Source organism: Lycorma delicatula, chromosome 2 (assembly GCF_047948215.1).
Source record: "Lycorma delicatula isolate Av1 chromosome 2, ASM4794821v1, whole genome shotgun sequence".
NCBI classification, from domain to species: Eukaryota; Metazoa; Arthropoda; class Insecta; order Hemiptera; family Fulgoridae; genus Lycorma; species Lycorma delicatula.
In genome coordinates this window covers 127,660,273-127,677,903 of record NC_134456.1, presented here as the reverse complement: position 1 = coordinate 127,677,903, position 17,631 = coordinate 127,660,273, and the positions used below count along the sequence as shown (strand labels likewise).

The 17,631-nt window shown below is 26.5% G+C and overlaps 1 protein-coding gene across 9 annotated transcripts in view; it reads right to left on the bottom strand.

The window, feature by feature from the left end:
• The window catches only part of LOC142319213 (eukaryotic translation initiation factor 4 gamma 3-like), a 230,884-nt gene that overhangs the window by 12,910 nt on the left and 200,343 nt on the right, over positions 1-17,631 (bottom strand). For all 9 annotated transcript variants that reach the window (XM_075356233.1, XM_075356235.1, XM_075356237.1 and 6 more), the window contains 7 exons: positions 16,160-16,230; positions 11,868-12,070; positions 10,665-10,831; positions 8,763-8,848; positions 4,128-4,246; positions 2,697-2,786; positions 2,308-2,439 (listed from right to left, as the gene is read on the bottom strand). In XM_075356233.1, coding sequence (XP_075212348.1) covers positions 2,308-2,439; positions 2,697-2,786; positions 4,128-4,246; positions 8,763-8,848; positions 10,665-10,831; positions 11,868-12,070; positions 16,160-16,230 — 868 coding nt within the window. The remainder of the gene's footprint in view (positions 1-2,307; positions 2,440-2,696; positions 2,787-4,127; positions 4,247-8,762; positions 8,849-10,664; positions 10,832-11,867; positions 12,071-16,159; positions 16,231-17,631) is intronic.

Sequence of the window (17,631 nt, the reverse complement as noted above, 5' to 3'; positions counted from 1 at the left end):
ATCTAAATATAGAATATTTATTTACAAGAAACTTCTATTGTGAACCCTAATAATATATTTATATCTGAACAAATTCCCTGTTTGTTTATGTTACTGTTTTGCTGAGTATTTTTTATTTTTATTGAGAAGTGCACAAACCTGCAAATTAATATATGCAAAAAAAACATTTTAGTCATCTGTTACTGACTGCACATCCAAACTTGAAACTTGTGCTTTAACAGTATCGTTTTTTGATAATTTAAAATATCTAGCATTAAACAGATTTTTCTTACTTTTTATCAAATCCAATTCCTCATTACTCAGCAAATAATATTCTCATAGAACTCTTATGTTGTATCAAATTATTCATTAAAATTTTCTAGTTTAGAATTAAATTCTAGAGAAATGTTTACATTAGACAACCATACACATGAAGTTTATTTGCTTATTTAAACCTGACAGATATATAAAAAAAAAAGAATTAGATTCAAAACGTAAAAAAGTGGGCAGCTAAATTCAAACGTGGTAAAACCTCTATCTTTGATGATGAGTGTTCAGGATGCCCTGCAACTGCCACAACCAATGAAAATATTGCAAAAACCACAATGCGGTATTAAAAGATTGATAATTGAAGATAGACCATACTCACATCTTGGATAAGCATTTGGTTATGAGGAAACTATCAGCATGATGGGTGCTGCGTTTTATTGATTGACCAGAAACGCACTCGAATGAACATTTCTCAGTAATGTTTGGACATGTGCAATACACCTACGTACATGTTTTCTGTTGCTGCTAAAATTCATGAACTTTGCTTTGAATTGTTTCCACATGCATGATATTCGTCAGATTTAGCTCTTGAGTGATTATTTCCTGTTCCTGAATTTGAAGAAATTGTTTGGTGCAAAGATTTGCCTGAAATGACGAAGTCATAGCTGAGACACGATGGCTATTTTGGAGAGCTTGAGAAATTGTTTTTTACTGAAGGAATAAAAAAGCTGGAAACCTTTTTCTTACTTCCCAAAATAAAAGGACATTCAAGGGTCAATGTTTTTCAACAGATAAAGGAAAAAAATCACAAGCTGAGCCCAAGGCTACACCCAAAGAAGGGTTCACACCAGTGTTTTTAAAACTGGAAGCTGCAGGATAAACATGGATGGATTGAATAAATATTTTTCTAGAAAATTAAAAATTCTTGTTACTTTCTGATTAAACCTCACACATATCACATATTTACATGAAATAAATATCTTGCATTCCAATTAAATTATCCATTATCCATGTAACTTGGCTAGTCCTAGAGTCAATTTGATTTTATAGCCTATGTTATCAGCAATCACTCTATTATTTAATAATAGCACTATGCTACAACAGTAGTAGTTTAAAATTATTGCAGCTCTATAGTTTTTACTTATTTATGGTTTATTATAGTACATATAAATATGTATGTATGCGTTTGAAATGGGTGTGACTGTTTTGTGTGATTGAAGAAAGAAAATTATACAAGCCAAAATGATCAAATGAATACACTGTGCTATTAAAAAATTTTCTGCCCAAAAATATCCTAGAACCGCAGAATTTATAAGAATTGATAATATAAAATTCACTTTGATTTAGAAAATTTCATAGTATTTTAATTGATGAAACAACTGTTGAGCAATTTCATACAAGCCATTTCAAATGGATATAAAATTTCTGTAAAAATCAGTATTAAAAGTACAGGTAAAAGATTCATTTTAAGTTCATTAATTAATAACATATGTATGAAGGACATTCAGGTCAATCTGGGTCTATTAGTTTTTAATAAATCTAGTATACACTTTGGTAAAATATTCTTTTATTTATTGATGTAATCCCTGCTATATTTACACTATAATAGTGTTGCCAGGTTGTGGGATTATTTCCCCAACTTCTTGATTTTTATGGGGGCATGTAAATGTGGTTTAAAAAAGTTCATAATATATTTTTATTAGACTATGGCTTTACCACCTATCATTTGAAAATTCAGTATTAGGTATAATGGAACTGCACATACAGAGGTGAGGTTGTCAGCATTTATAAAATAATTTCAAATGTATGTATATAAAAATTCTATTACTGAAAAAGTTAAGTTAAATGCCACACTAATTGTTATATCAGAATAACAGTACACACTATGTTAATGTTTCTTCACACATTCACTTCGCAAATGGCTAATCTGAATTTACATTTCTGCATTAAACTATGGCTTAAGTACAAAAAAAAAGATAAGTTTCGCAGGAAAACTTATCCTCTCCCTCTTACGAGGATGATTTATGATATGAGCAGGGCAAATAAAAATTTACTTACATTGATCCACTCAACAATATTTTCTAAGTGCATATTTTCACTTTTCAGGAAAATCACAAGTTTTTTCTGCACTTCATCCATAGTCAATAATGATGTTGAATCGCCGCCTTTTCTTGTCAAAAATTCCATTTGCTAAAAGAAAAAAAGAGTTAATAATAGAATAAAAAATAAATCTTTATATATATTTTTTATTACTTATTTGACAATTTAATTTGTTTAGTATATTCTCATTAATAATTTTTTTTCTTCATGCTTATTTCAGTCCACTACTTTCTGTAATCATTGAATATACAATGGTTACTAATTAAATAAACTATAAATAAAATTTCATTTCATACATAATAAAATTATATCTTAATTAAAAAGAAAGTATAAAATTAATAAATTACCTTTTTCACATCAGGATTATTTACATCCTCAATAAAATCTGATAACTCAACCCCGCTTGATGTCCATTTGGATCTAACCCAGTTCTCACCCTGTAATAAGTATATTCACACATTATTTAAATGAAAAATATATTTACATATTATATCAACTGATTGCACATGATTAGAAAAATCAAATGCAGTTAAGTTGACTTCAATTTAATTCAATATGTACAGCTAATTGGATGAGTTGTTACACACATGTATGCTACTCATCTCTTAACTCGCTTTTCATGTGAGATTAAACTTACTGTGAAATCACAATAATTCCAAAGTTCATGGGAGAGTTACAAAAAAACCTTAAATGTACTGAAATATAATATCTTGTTGATTTTCTCAACAATTTCAATTAAAAAATCATGATTCAAAACAAATTTGGAAGTTTGATTGATGAAATTTATAAATATATTTAATATTGTATGAAATATAAACCACCAAAACATAATAATTGGGTAATTTAAATTTACCATTATAATTTCAAATAACCAGTTTTTGCAGTATCACTTATCTTCACTTGATATTACTCTAAAATTTATTCTTTTTTAATGATTTGTTATTTTTTCCAAATATTTTCCATTGTCAAATTTTAAATATTATAAATGAACATGTACTTGTGCTGTCCAGTAATACATAATTTTCATTATTTTAGCATTTTAATACACAGTTTAAGAATAATATGAATTTTAAAAAGATTAGTTTCAGTGAAATAACATTAAAAAAAATTATATAAATATATATTATACTGTACTATATGTAATAAGTACAATATTTTCCTTTTCTTGAATATAAAATTGGACTGACTTGCACTCCTTTAGTTATATATAATTTTTCTCTTTAAAACCACCTAATCATGTGAATTATGAAGTTTCTCCTATTTATACAAAATATTCCTTAACTAAGCCCAAGAAGAATAATGGGACTATATGTAGAAATTAAAGTCCTATGGTAAAGAGAATGGAACTCTGGTTGTAGGGCTGAATATTACCTGTGATTTTAATATGTTTAGTCTTAAATTAGTATGTGGAAGCCAACTATTTTAAATGTCATTTAGGTCAAAAAATTTAACATCAATTCACCAAGTAAAAATTTAACTAGGTGAAGCTTGAAATTTAACAAAACGTTTTTAAAAATACTATCATAAGAGTTACTAATTACAAAATTTATAAACAGGATCTATATGAAAGACATGGTTTAAACCAATCACACTGACTACAGGTTCCTAACAATAATAAGATGGCAGAAGGAATTGCAATGACACTTTAGGAATCAAGTGAAGCCAGGAAAAATTCAATTGCAATCAAATATCATACATTTTAAAAGGTAAGGATTTTAATCAAGAAAATTATTCAAGGAATAATTCATGTTTTACACTTACAACAATTCTATACTTACATTATCTCTGATTAATATCTTTAGAAGACACATAAAGAATCCTTTAGAATCTCTTGGTACTGGTCTGCATATTGTTCGCAGTTCAGCAAATGATAACTTCTCATACTTTACAAGTGGGGCTAGAACAAAAGATTTTTTTTTAAATTAACAAAGCGAAACAAAATACAAATTTAAACTACCAGTACAAATAAACACTGTCAGTCCTGTTGAGCTTAAAAAATACCATCATTAATTAATATGGTTGATTGTAATTATCATCATGTATCATTTAAAATGTTTCATTCATTCATTAAAAATAATATTAACCTTACAATTCAACAGTGAAGTGTTGAGACATATAACCGTTTAATTTAATATCCATTCAAAAATAAAAAAAGTTTATTGTTTATTTAGGCCAACAATATCTACATTTCAGAATAACTTCAAGATTAAACAAAATTTTTATATTGAAACTAACAGCACATCATTAACTACTGTTCTATGATTTATGATACAAGTATTATTTATCATAATGAGAATTAACAGATACCAATCATACACTTCATAACATGTGTAATCCAGATTGTACACATCATTTTACCTCAAGTTATTGGTATATAAAATTTGTAAAAATAACCACGATAAAAAACTATGAATTACATGGCAGCTATAATTAAACATAACTGAATTTTAAAAGTTCTATTAAATGGAACATGTTTGTTATCCCATAAAGCGTATGTACACCTAAATGTAACAAAGCGAAACAAACATACTAATTTTAAAAGACTTCCTTCTCTTATTTAAAAGAAATAAATGTTTCATAATGAAGTCTTGCATTAACATTTTGTCATGCCAATTTTATTTATAATAGGAATTTTCTTTAATACATATAATATACACATACCACGAGCTACTTTCCTGCCAAAATCAACCATATGATATTTATCACAGTTTTACAAAAGTTTCAATTAAAATTTGACAATTTCAACTGGAAATTTAATTTTTAACTAAATTTTCAGGGTTTTAAAATTATTTTTGCTTTTGGTACTATTTTTAATGACAAAAATATTTGGAATTTATTTTTATAAACAATCTGTCATACAAAACAATATACAATGATAAAGAATGAAGTGAAATATTCTACAACAATCACTAAGTTTGATAAGACGGGGCAGAAAATGCCTTCTCTTATTCTTATAGCTAAGGTACAATACCTTAAAAAACATACAATGCTGGTAATTTTTTAAAATTATGTATAAAAACTAAATTAAAACAAATTCACAATTTGATATTTACCAACTCGCATTATCTTATGAGCAGCAAAGCAAAGTATAATAAATGAAACCAAAGATCAACATGAAATTAAATGTCAAACAATTAATACTATCACTGAACTGATATTGATAAAAGATTTTATTCTTCAAAAAAATACCATTGAACCTAATGGAGGCGATAATTTTCTTATAAAGTAGAATCTGATTTTACTATATTATATATTTTGACTGAACTGAGAACTGAAGATCAGACAGTGCACACTTCAGCAGTGTGCTTTGTTCCAGAATGACAGCAATGCAACAGCAGAATGATAGCACTTGTAACAAGATTTTATTTTTCTGAGCGAGTAAAAGCCTTTCTTAGTGCAGCCTGAAAGGTTATGTTTAATGTTAACATAAAGTCGTTTGGTAGAATTACATCGGTGAGTTTGTCCAACAGTGGAATCACCAAAACCTTATTTACTCTGACCAACTAGCAAATCTAAATTTCAAAATTTTTAAAACTGTTTAAAATATTAAAAAAATAATTTTGATGAATAAAGCTACACATCAATGCAGAAATAATGTTTTTAATGAATATAAATTTTTTTTGCAAATAGGTGATAATCTTTGTATTTTCATGGTTTTTTCACTGAAAATGTGAATTTTTGTTGTTCTAACCCTGATTTTTTTCCTAACCCATTTACAAATCGCGTCGCAAGATAGCAGCAGTTGATTGTACAAGATAGCATATACTTGAAATAATAACATTTAAAATAAACATTTTAAAGAGATTATACTAGTTTTATCAAAAAAGGAATAAATAAAACAGAAATAAATTGGTACAATTTTTATTCTACAATTACAAATTATTTTGTGGCACTGGGGTCGTGATATTTTTCAAAAATTGTATTTATGGTCTGATTTAGCAAAAAAATAAAAAAAGATTTTTTATTCATAAGATTGAGTGTTTTATTTGATGAGAATTTTTAAGTTGTTTTATCATAAAAATAAGAAGAATGTTATTAACAGATGACTACTTATTGACTGGACTTGATATATCATCCAATCAATCAATCACATGATTTCAGATTTAGTATATTCTTACTGTTCTACTTTAGTTGCTTTCTCTTTAACTTATGTTAAATTTTTTTCAGTGTATTTGGTAAAATCTTTTCTTCAACTTTATCATCAGCTACAAAGTATTAGTTTCATAGGTAATTTGGATTAAATTCTGATGCTCTCATTCTCAACAATATTAACACAAAACAATACTTCTTAATAATATCTAGTGCAGCATAACCTACCATTTGAAGTTTAAACCTTTGAATAAATAAGTAAATATGAACAATGAGTAATTTTTTAATGTTTTTTAATTAGGTCTTTATTAGGTTGATATTTTACTTAAGTATATGTCCAATTCATATTTTTTCAAGTAAAAACTTTATTATAATTTAAAAAATCAATTTAGTGATATAAGGCTAAACTAAAACACATTCTTAAAATAACAATTATAAAATGAAATATATTGTAGCAAATAACATAAATTTAACGTGTTTTTAGTCATTAATAGATATTATATATCATGGTTATAAAACGTCTGAATAAGATTGTAAATTTTACAATTGTAATGGTTTTATTTTTAATAAATAAAGTTGGATAACTTCATAAACATTTGATAACTTATATAATAATTTTGAAAACACTTTCACAATATATACAATAAAGTTTTTGATAAATATTTTAATGAATAAAAATACTTAAATTTGAAATAATAAAAGTCTAATTTTTAAATTAGAAAAGCAGTACTTCATTTTCTTGAAAATTATATTTTGATTTCAACAAGCTTTTTAATTTTTTTTTCAGCTTGTAGTATTAGCTACATTTTCACTCCAGGTACTTCGTATATGTATTCCACAAAGTGGTCACGTAAAACTTCTCGGTTTCATACACACATTCTTGTTGAAGCATAACAATCAATGCTCTGAGATTTTCAGTAAATCCTCATTGAAGCAATGATATTAAAAATAAGTTTCAATGTAACGAATCAACAAAAAACAAATGATATCCAAACTCCCAAAATAATAAAATTAAGGTTTGGCAAAGTTTGACGTCAATTGAAAACATCAAAATCAAAATTCAACAATTTATAGTTCTTCAAAAAGACATTGTCCAAATAAAAAAAGTACAGATATGAATGAAAGGCGAGATAATAATTGTTATATATTTCTCCTACTTCATTTTCTCAAAAATATACACCGTTAAATATTTTCTTTCTGCTCTACTAATACTGTAACTAAATGATAGAACTTTTTTAATATAAAACAAATACGAAATCATCAAGGAATAAATGGAGATAAACAATTTTTTTATGTACTAACACAAATCATATATTAAAAAATTCTTCAAATTTTCTGAAATATGTCGATTGAAAGTGCAAAAACTCTTGCTGGCCCGATTTCTAACTTCATAAATCCTAATAATTCATGATCCATAAGAGTGTTCTACTTCTTTACTTGCTTTTGAAAGACAATAATTCACAATGCATATGATAAATATATCAATAGAAACCTCATGATAAATGGTTAAAATAATAAGGTGTGTAACATTCACTTTAAATTGTCACAACAACCCGTACTGCCCTTGATGTTGATCTTTTTATTGAAATCAGAAATTGATTATTGTTCATATAGAATTTGTTCGCTGTAAAGGACAAGTTGAACTTGTTGAGATTGTAATGCATTTACGTAGAACAATAAATAATAATGTTAAATGTGAAATATTGAAGTTTCATTCAAATTCGTTGTTAAAAGTATGAAAGCAAGAGTTTTGCATTTTCAATCAACATATTTGAGAAAATTTGAGGAATTTCTATTATATGATTTGTGTTATTAAGTATATATACAAGTATATAAAAAAATTGTTTTCTCTACGTTAAAATATTAGTAGAGTAGGAAGAAAATATTAACAAGAGTATATTTTTGTGTTTGTGAAAATGAAGTACAAAAAATATATAACAATTCTCACATTTCATACATATCTGTACTTTTTTGATTCGGACAATGTCTTTTTAAAGAACTACAAATAAATAAATTGTTGAATTTTTATTTTTTCAATTAACGGCAAACTCTCGCCAAAACCTTAATTTTATTGTTTTGGGAATTTGGATATGTCGTGTTTACTTGCAATGTATATTAAGATATTTTACTTTGTCTGATCTAAGCAAAGTCATTTGTCAATATAAATGTTCAGAATAACTGCATCATAATACAAATTAACAATATCATAAATTTGATATTGGTTATTTAAAAATTTGGTTATTTTGGATTACAAAAGATAATTTATCTTAACCAATATCATGCATTTTTATTTATAAGGTAAACACTATGTGAAGAATACTTGCCTAATAATTCAGCAAAATAGGTCCAAATAAGAGGAATATCAATTATCCATTCTTCTTCAACAATCTGTTCACATAATTTAACAAACCTGCAAACAAATAATGTTTACTTAACACAATTTATTAAAAAAAAAAAAAACAACTATTTATTAAGATTAATAATTAAAAGTATCTTTTAATTTTTAATGTTAATGATTTTGTTATTTAAGTATGGAAATAATATATTGTGCACTGTACTGTAAACCCTACTTGAATATCCGAGATTGGACTGCACCATGTAATTATCTAATGCTAGTTAGTTTTAAAGGAATTTTACACCTTTACCTGGTGGCAGAGAAACCTTCAAAATAGTATTTAGATTGTTTCAGTACTTCAGTTTAAACCTTAATGATGCCTTTAGAGCTTCAGATCAATCATTAATGACTTGACAATTCTCATCACTTGTTCAAATCTACACACAAGTTGAATAGTGTGTATGCATCTTCTTACTTTATGTAGTCTATCCAATTATTGTGAACAGTTATTATAAATACAGTTTACAATAAATTAAATTTATATTACTTGGAAAAACTGAAAAAACACAATTATCACTTTTTTCCTTGCGTGTAAATATTATCTTCCAACTGTTTAATACGTTTATATGTGTAAGTAGCATATTGAGAAGTTTTCATTAGTACTGAAATTAAGCAAAACTATATTAATTTAATTTTAATTTACAATTTGACTTTTCTTATGCTTTCAGCAATTACAACATATAACATAATTATGCAGTTGTTTGACTACTTTTTAAACATAATATTAATAAAAGATTTAAAAATCTAAGAAAAACATAATTCAGTAAATATACTGAGAATATGTCAACTCATGCATTTATTAACTATTAATAAACTTGAATAAGTTAACAAATTAACTAGATTTCTAATTTTTTTTAATAAAGCTATTTTATAAAATAGAATGCAACGAAGACAATTATTTAAAAAAAAAACAAAAAAAACTATATAGTTTCTTTTTTTTTAGTTTTAAATAAGTTCGGGAAAATTTAATCTCTCTTTTAAAAGAAATTTCAATCTTCCAACGTAATTAAATTACATTGCAAGGATGTAATTTTCTGAAATTACATACAGATACTTCAATAGTTATTTTTTAGGTGAGAAAAAAAGAAATAAACTAATTAGTGTTTTTCTTGTATTGAATTTAAATTACAAAGCTCAAAAAAGCTGTTATTTCTGTACAACGTTTTCTTTGCCAGTGTGATCAGCATGACTGATGTGTAGTCAACCACATAAGGTACAATAGCTATGACACAAACTGAACAATTGTCACAAACTGACAGAATTAACATTGTATCTGGATTTGATTGACTGTAATAAAAATCTATCCACACTGTGACAGAGACAACTTCACATATAGGAAAAACAAATTCACTTAATGGCTTATGTCAGTAATCATTTCATCTACTGTTTTTTTTGCTCTTCATCAAGTATTTAATAACACTGCTATTAATATTTCTATCACTATAAACATACAGCTCTCATATTTACAGACTTGTCCTTGCTTACATTCTTAACAGTCACAAAATAAATACTAAAGGGACAAAAATAGAATGATACAATAACAAAAGAATTAGTATAATGAATTTTATAACCTAATTAAAATTCTGTAAATAAGCAATTCAAAATATTAACTATTAATGTCTATGTGGTATACAAATAATAATGTTTATTTATTAATAACAATAAAACTTCTGTAACAGATGCTAGCCACCCCTTCTGTAATTGTAACTATATGACAATCAAAACTTAATGATTACGTTTAGTTAATATTTTATCCACATGCAGTATTACCTTGATTGTGCCGTTTACTATATATAAAATAATTCTACATATTACAAAAAAATATACTCACAAATTGACTACAGTAGACGTTGATAAAAATTTGTTTCCTATTAGATCAGCAAACAGTTTTCCTATTGTTGCTTGAGTTTGTTCATTTTTGCTAATGACAAAAGAAAGTATTCCAAACAACACATCTTCTACATTTCTATCAATATCTTCTATACTTTGCTGGGCTTCCTGAAACATTTAATTTAAATAATTACTTAATTGATAATTGGAATTTAACAACAGTTACCTGTTGTTTTCCATATGAACAGATCTTTACTCTAAACTAAAATAATTTGACAATTTTATTTACATAAAAGTAAGTTCTTTAATTTAAATATTTGTTAATTGTTAACTAGGCAAAACACTGCTAATAAAATTGTAACATACAATTTTTATCAATTTAATAAATGAAATTTTTCTTAAATAAAGACTACACAGCAAACCTAACCGGTTACACGAAGTACAAAAAGACATGGAGGAATTAGACATAACTCGTGAAAACCTAAAAACGAAAACTGGAAACTATGAGAAATTAAAAAATAAAGAAATAAGATTCCTATCAAAACCCAAGAAAACAATAAGCCGGGTGTACTCTGAGCAAGAAGATCTGAAACCCTTAGAGATTACTGGCAAAAAAGAAAAGCTGAAAAACAACGAATCAGCAAGAAAAGAAAGAACTTGCCACAAAAAATGAACTAAAGTGATCCATTACGGTCTTAAAAGTAATAATAACAATTAAAAAAAGACTACACACAATCAGAATTCGTATCTGCAACAAATGGTGTCCCAAGACATCCTTTCAGAGAGAAGATTAGACATTCATCATATAAAGTGTGCAATCACTTGAACGATACAAATAAAAAATATGTAACTTCTCATAAATTTGTGACAAAGATTATTTGATGAATTATTTTTTCACATTACAATAACAAAGTTAAGCATAACTGCAGGCTGTCTATCCCAATAGGTGAAACTAACCCATTGAAAAGTAACTGCAACCTCCATTCTCTTTACTAGATAAATACTTATTTTTGATTAGTTGTATGTGAAACTTCAATGCTTAATTGCAACTGAGAAGTATTTTTTACTCCACGATAAACAGACTAAAGACTGTTAGGGAATTAACAGTAATGGTACACAAATATAACTAAGAATTCTTAATATGAATCCTATATGATTACAGTCCATATAAACATAATTAAGATTCTTGTTTCTATTTTCTCACCTCATAATTTTTATTATACAAAAATTCTTCTGCTATAAGTTTAGCTTTCCTCTCTATCTCTTCTGGAGTGAGCGGTTGTAATGTTGAAGCCGGAGTGGAAGAAACGGAAGCAGAAGTTGCTCTAGCTGGAGTGGGAGTACGATCCCGTGAAGGAGGTTGTGATGACTGCTGGACACGGTGTGATTGTTTGTCAGAGTCCATTGCTGGAATGAACAAAGAATACAATTAACATTTAAAATACCTAATTCAATAATTACAATAAATTTCACTACTAAGTAATATTTTCATTAACAATAACAAAAAATTGGACAAAAAAACAAGAAAAATTAGAATGGTTTATATAGATTAAAATGGATTAGTTGCTAAAAGCTCATACATCAGTCTCAGAAATGTGTAGTACAGTGTGAAACCTCTCTGTATGACCATTCCCATTAAATTATCATTTAATTATCTTTCATCACAGATGAAGAAACACAAGAAAGTATATTTGTTTGACATGTATGTTTTTCTTACTCTCCTCAATACAACTTGGTCATTACTAAAATAGTATGAAATTCCGTTTAATGTACCGAAATTTAAGACATTTAAAAAAAATATGAATGGTTTATAAATTAAAATATAATGGTTTATCTGAAAATATAATATTTAAATTATAATTTTTATTAATAAAATATATGTTAATCTTTTAAAAGAAAATAAATTAAGATTAAAAATGAAGGCTAAGTACAGATTGCTTTCTATATGTACTAGAGCCCATTCTCACACCTTCTGTTCTGGAGTTTCCATTATTTATTCAACAATTAATAATATTTTCTCTACATTTAGTTATTTTTATGATTCTTTACATTTACATTAAATTGGACTTGATTACTTCGATCACTAAGTTACATAACTCACACAGATATCTTCAATCAGCATCTCACAATTCCACTTGTTAATTTGGTTCATTGTAATTAACTAATGCGAATAGTTTAAAATTAAACAATGTCAAAGGATATGCTAGATAAAATACAATTAGGTTAAAAACATATATGAAAATTATTCCGAACAATGAAAAAGACTATTGTGATGAAATGTACAATCAAGAAACATGTGTTAAAGTAAAACTTTTGCTTTTACTTTAACTGTAAAAGTTGCAAGGAATTTTTATCAATGAAACACCTAATTTGGTGATTGTAAGGGGTTTACAGAAAAAAAATCTTAACTAAAAAAACTATTGGTCCAGGGTGACAAAAAGCAATTTAATCATATTTTCTCAAGGTAGAATTGGTCCAGTGGTTTAATTACCGATCTCTCTTCTTTCTATGAGAGAATTATCAATAAAGCTGAACATGAAAATTATGAAATTTCACTTTGGTTTAATTTTTTCAAGAGGCAGGGATGACATACACAGTTTGAATTATTTTTTTATATGTAGATATATCTTTAGCAGTTTTACCAAAAATAATATTAATGGTGATATACTTTTACCTCTAAAATTTTATGAATTTTTTTTAAAAATTCAAATTTGCAGTGTTTTTGTGGATGTTTATGGCAAACAAAAAAATGTCTACTAATTGTACTAATAAAGAAGTTATAACCCCCAAAATTCATGAATAACCTATGACTCGCTAAATAAGTGCTTCACGGAGGGTTTCTTGTCTTCTTGACACTTTAATATTTTTATACTTATTACAATAGTTGAAATAGACTTGTTTAAACCATTCAAATGTAGTATTATGTTATAACAGGGGTTATAACAGAATGTTGTAACAGAAATCATTTCCAGTTGTCAGGAAAATTCATGTTGCAACATGCTCAACTATGCTTGTTGCATCATTTGGCTTTGCAGTTACAGACTGGTCAATCTGACAATCAGTGACCTGTTCACATCTGTACAGTGTCTCAAATTTCATCCTGTGTTTGGAAATTTTTATTAAATAAATAAGTTTTACTTAATATTATATTGCAAATTTTAAAATCAATTAAATTTTTAAATTATTTTCCAGTAATTTCACATAAAACAATTGAAGAACAACATTCCATAGTAATTTATGTGAATGTAGTGTCATAAAACAATGTATGGTACTGGTGCCAAAAGAACTCATTTTATGAATTTAGTGATGAAAACAATCATATTTTTTTGTGTTAATTCATATTAACACAAGTGTTAGTAAATGTCATGAAAAAAGGTTCTTGTTAAAACTCAGTCACCTGTATGAACAGTTCTGTTGTGACCCTTTGAGAATTCATAAGAAAAAACAGTTAAAAAAAATTGTGACAAATAAACATTAGAGCAAGCTCTTAAAGAACACATTTTTCCAAATTTAAATTTAGTTGCTGGAAAGTCTCTATGTTAACCGTTTCAAAAGTATTTTTTCTCAGCAGAACAAAGAATTATATGAATGCAAAGACCAAGATCACATTACAATATTGAACTGGATGCTGCATGCAGCATTTTAGGTGCATCAACCTCCATCAAACTACAGTGATGAGTTGTTCTCACATGATTTCAAGATAATTATCAGAAGAGATATCAAACTGTTGGTTAATAATACAACTAAATAATAATAACTTAATTGTTATTATTAAACATAACTAAAAATAGTTAATATTAAAATAAAAGTTAAATATTAAAAGTTATTATTAAAATAACTTTATTGTTGATATCAAACTGTTGGTTAATAATACAACTAAATAATAATAACTTAATTGTTATTATTATTTAAATAATAAAACTTTCATTGCTACAAAAACAAGCTATTTCATTGAAGAATTAAAATAAACCTATATAAAAAAAAATTGAATCAAAATTATATTAGGTTACTGGAAAAGTTAAGTTATGACTGTCAATAATTTAAAAAAAATTGAAAATGTAAACTTCAATAACATAGGGGCTAAATACAAAAAAAAGTGTGAAGACAAGAAACTCCCTAGCATCACTTATTTAGAGAGTCAAAATGGTATCTTTTAACAAATTTTTCAGAGGTTATAACTTTTTTATTAGTACAATACACAAGAAAATTTTGTATTATTTACAAAAACACTAAGTTGTGCAAATTTGAGATTTTTATCACCAGCATCATCAGTTATTTGAAACTAAAATCTGAATTTTTAAAAAATTCATAATTTAGAGGTAAGTATAACACACCATAGAAACTACATACATACAAAAACATAATTAAAACTGTGTATGCCTACCCTACCTCTTGAAAAAAATTACTAAAAGTGAAATTTCACAGTTTTAACTTTTATTTGTAATTTTCTAATAGAAAGAAAAGAGATAGGTAAATAAACCACAGACCAATCTTTTACCTCGAGAAAATATGATTAAAGTGCTTTTTGTTAATTCTTCCAGGAACAATAATTTTTTAGTTATGATTTTTTCTGTAAATCCTTACAATCACAAAAATAGATAAAGCACACCATAACAATAATAACCACCAGAGGTGAATTGCTTAAATAAAAAATAGTTTTAAGGTCCTAAAACATGTAGGAAACAAGTGGGGTAAGTTTCAATGTTCTTTTAATTGGTCAAGCAATCAGCTTGCTTATGTTTTTTGGGACATTACAAATAGATTGACTTATATGTAAATAATAAAGGTTTACAAAGCCTAAACCATATGCATAAGGCAACAAATAAATAAGTTAAAAATAAATAAAATTAACAATTGAAATGCGCAATTAAAGAAAAGAATATTCTTCACACAATATAGCGTAGATGTATTGTGCCTATGCTGTACACCAAATGTTTAATAAAATAACAATAAAAATTGTAATTTAATAAAATTACCACCTGGGATATGCCAAACAGCATAAATAAACAAATTAAATTACAATTATTATTAAAGATCTGAATACAGATACATGGCCTTATGATCAGCAGATATTTGTTATATTGTTTCCTAAAATACTTGTTAACCCCTTACATAAATTTCTAATGCAATGCTTACTTATTTACCTTTTTTTGAAAAATCAATGAGGTTTCTTTCTAAATTAATTTTTTAACTTTACTGGCATTACTTTTGAAGTTATACAACACAAAAAACACCTTTATGGGCTGTTAATATTCAATTTACCTATAACAATTTTTAGATTATTGTATAATACATAAATACAGTGTAACACCGCTTTTATTCTGAATCTAACATATCAAAAGCCCAATTAGGCACTTTATCATGAGTGTTATTAATGGATTCAAAGAACCAAACTGCTTATGAATTTTTTTTGCTGCTTTAAGCTGGATCTGAACTACAGCTATCAATAATGATACCTTACAAAGAATATTTTAAAAAGTATAAAATAAATGTTACCTTCTTTAAATCCCAATATCATCCTTTCTTTTTCCATAGAAGGCGATGGTGTCACTTTACCAGATCTAGAACTATACGGAAAAAAAAAGATTAATAAAATATTAATGGCAAAAGAAATATGAATTAAACAACTTGTAACATACAGCAAACTAAATAAACTTATAGCAAACAGCAGCAGTAGTAGTAAAAGCACATTAAATATTTAAAAAAAATTAAATAGAGCCTTTGAATGATACTAAAAAATATACAGGAATAAAATAAAAGATTCAAATTTTTAATTATTGTTAGCTTCATAAGAAACCCTTACCCTTAATTCACAAATTAAACTTTAAAACCAGTGTAGATATATTCAATTAATTATCCACATATTATTCCTTTTCTCATCTTTAAAGAAAGGGGATGTCGAGGAAAATGTTTGCAGACTGAGAAAATAAAAACGAGGACACTCATTGCTGCCGTTTCTATGTTTATTTATCTGATGGCAATGTTTAAATTTTATAAAATAAGAAAAATGCCTTTTTTCTTTTTTAAATAAAGGATCTACCTCTTTTCTTTAAGTATCATCTCAGAGTTATGAACATGTGATGTTTGAATGATATATACATGTTGAATGTTGGCATATATTTACATGGAATGATGCCAATAACTGATGTCAACATTCAACCTATTTTCAACACACTTTATTGAAACCCAACCAGTTCAATTTTTTTTTGCGCAAGCAGTCATAAACAAGAGTAGCAATGGTTGCTTACACAGGACGATTTTTGTAATTCTTTGAAGTTTATTTTTGATGGCCTTTTTCTGTAGCAATTTTAAATGATTAATTTTATTAATTATTTGTAATCTCTGGGGATTGATTTTTAACATAAATAACTATGAAAAATATATTATTTTAAACATGCTTGATTTTAGAGTAGTTACTCAAAATGAGTTTTCTGTTTTTTTTTTTTTTTACTTCTTTGTATGAAGTAAAGTATTGTGATTGCAGAAAATCTCAGTTTTCAATTTTAATGGAAATATCCATTTGACTGGTTTCGGTGTGACATCTGTACGTGCATATATGTATTTCACATAACTCAAAAACGTTTAGTCATAGGATGTTGAAATTTTGGATTTAGGTCTGTTGTTAACAGCTGGTTGTGCCATCCCCTTTTAATTGCAATCGACTGGTCCAACTGTCCAAAAAAAGCCCAAAATCCTAACAATTTTGATTTTTGACTTTTTCTTAAGTGCAGTAATAAGCTCTCATTAAGTTTTCAACGATATAAAAGTGGTACTTATTTTCACTGGCGTTATAGCCAAATAAAATTTTAATTAATGAAATATTTAGATCTTACAAGGGAAGGCACATCGGTTCATATTCAACTTTATCTCTCTCTTTCTTTTTTTTAAATTTAAATATATTGATTAATAATTATAAACCTCCGACTATAAGAAACTTTTACAATAAATAATTTAATAATAAAAAATTA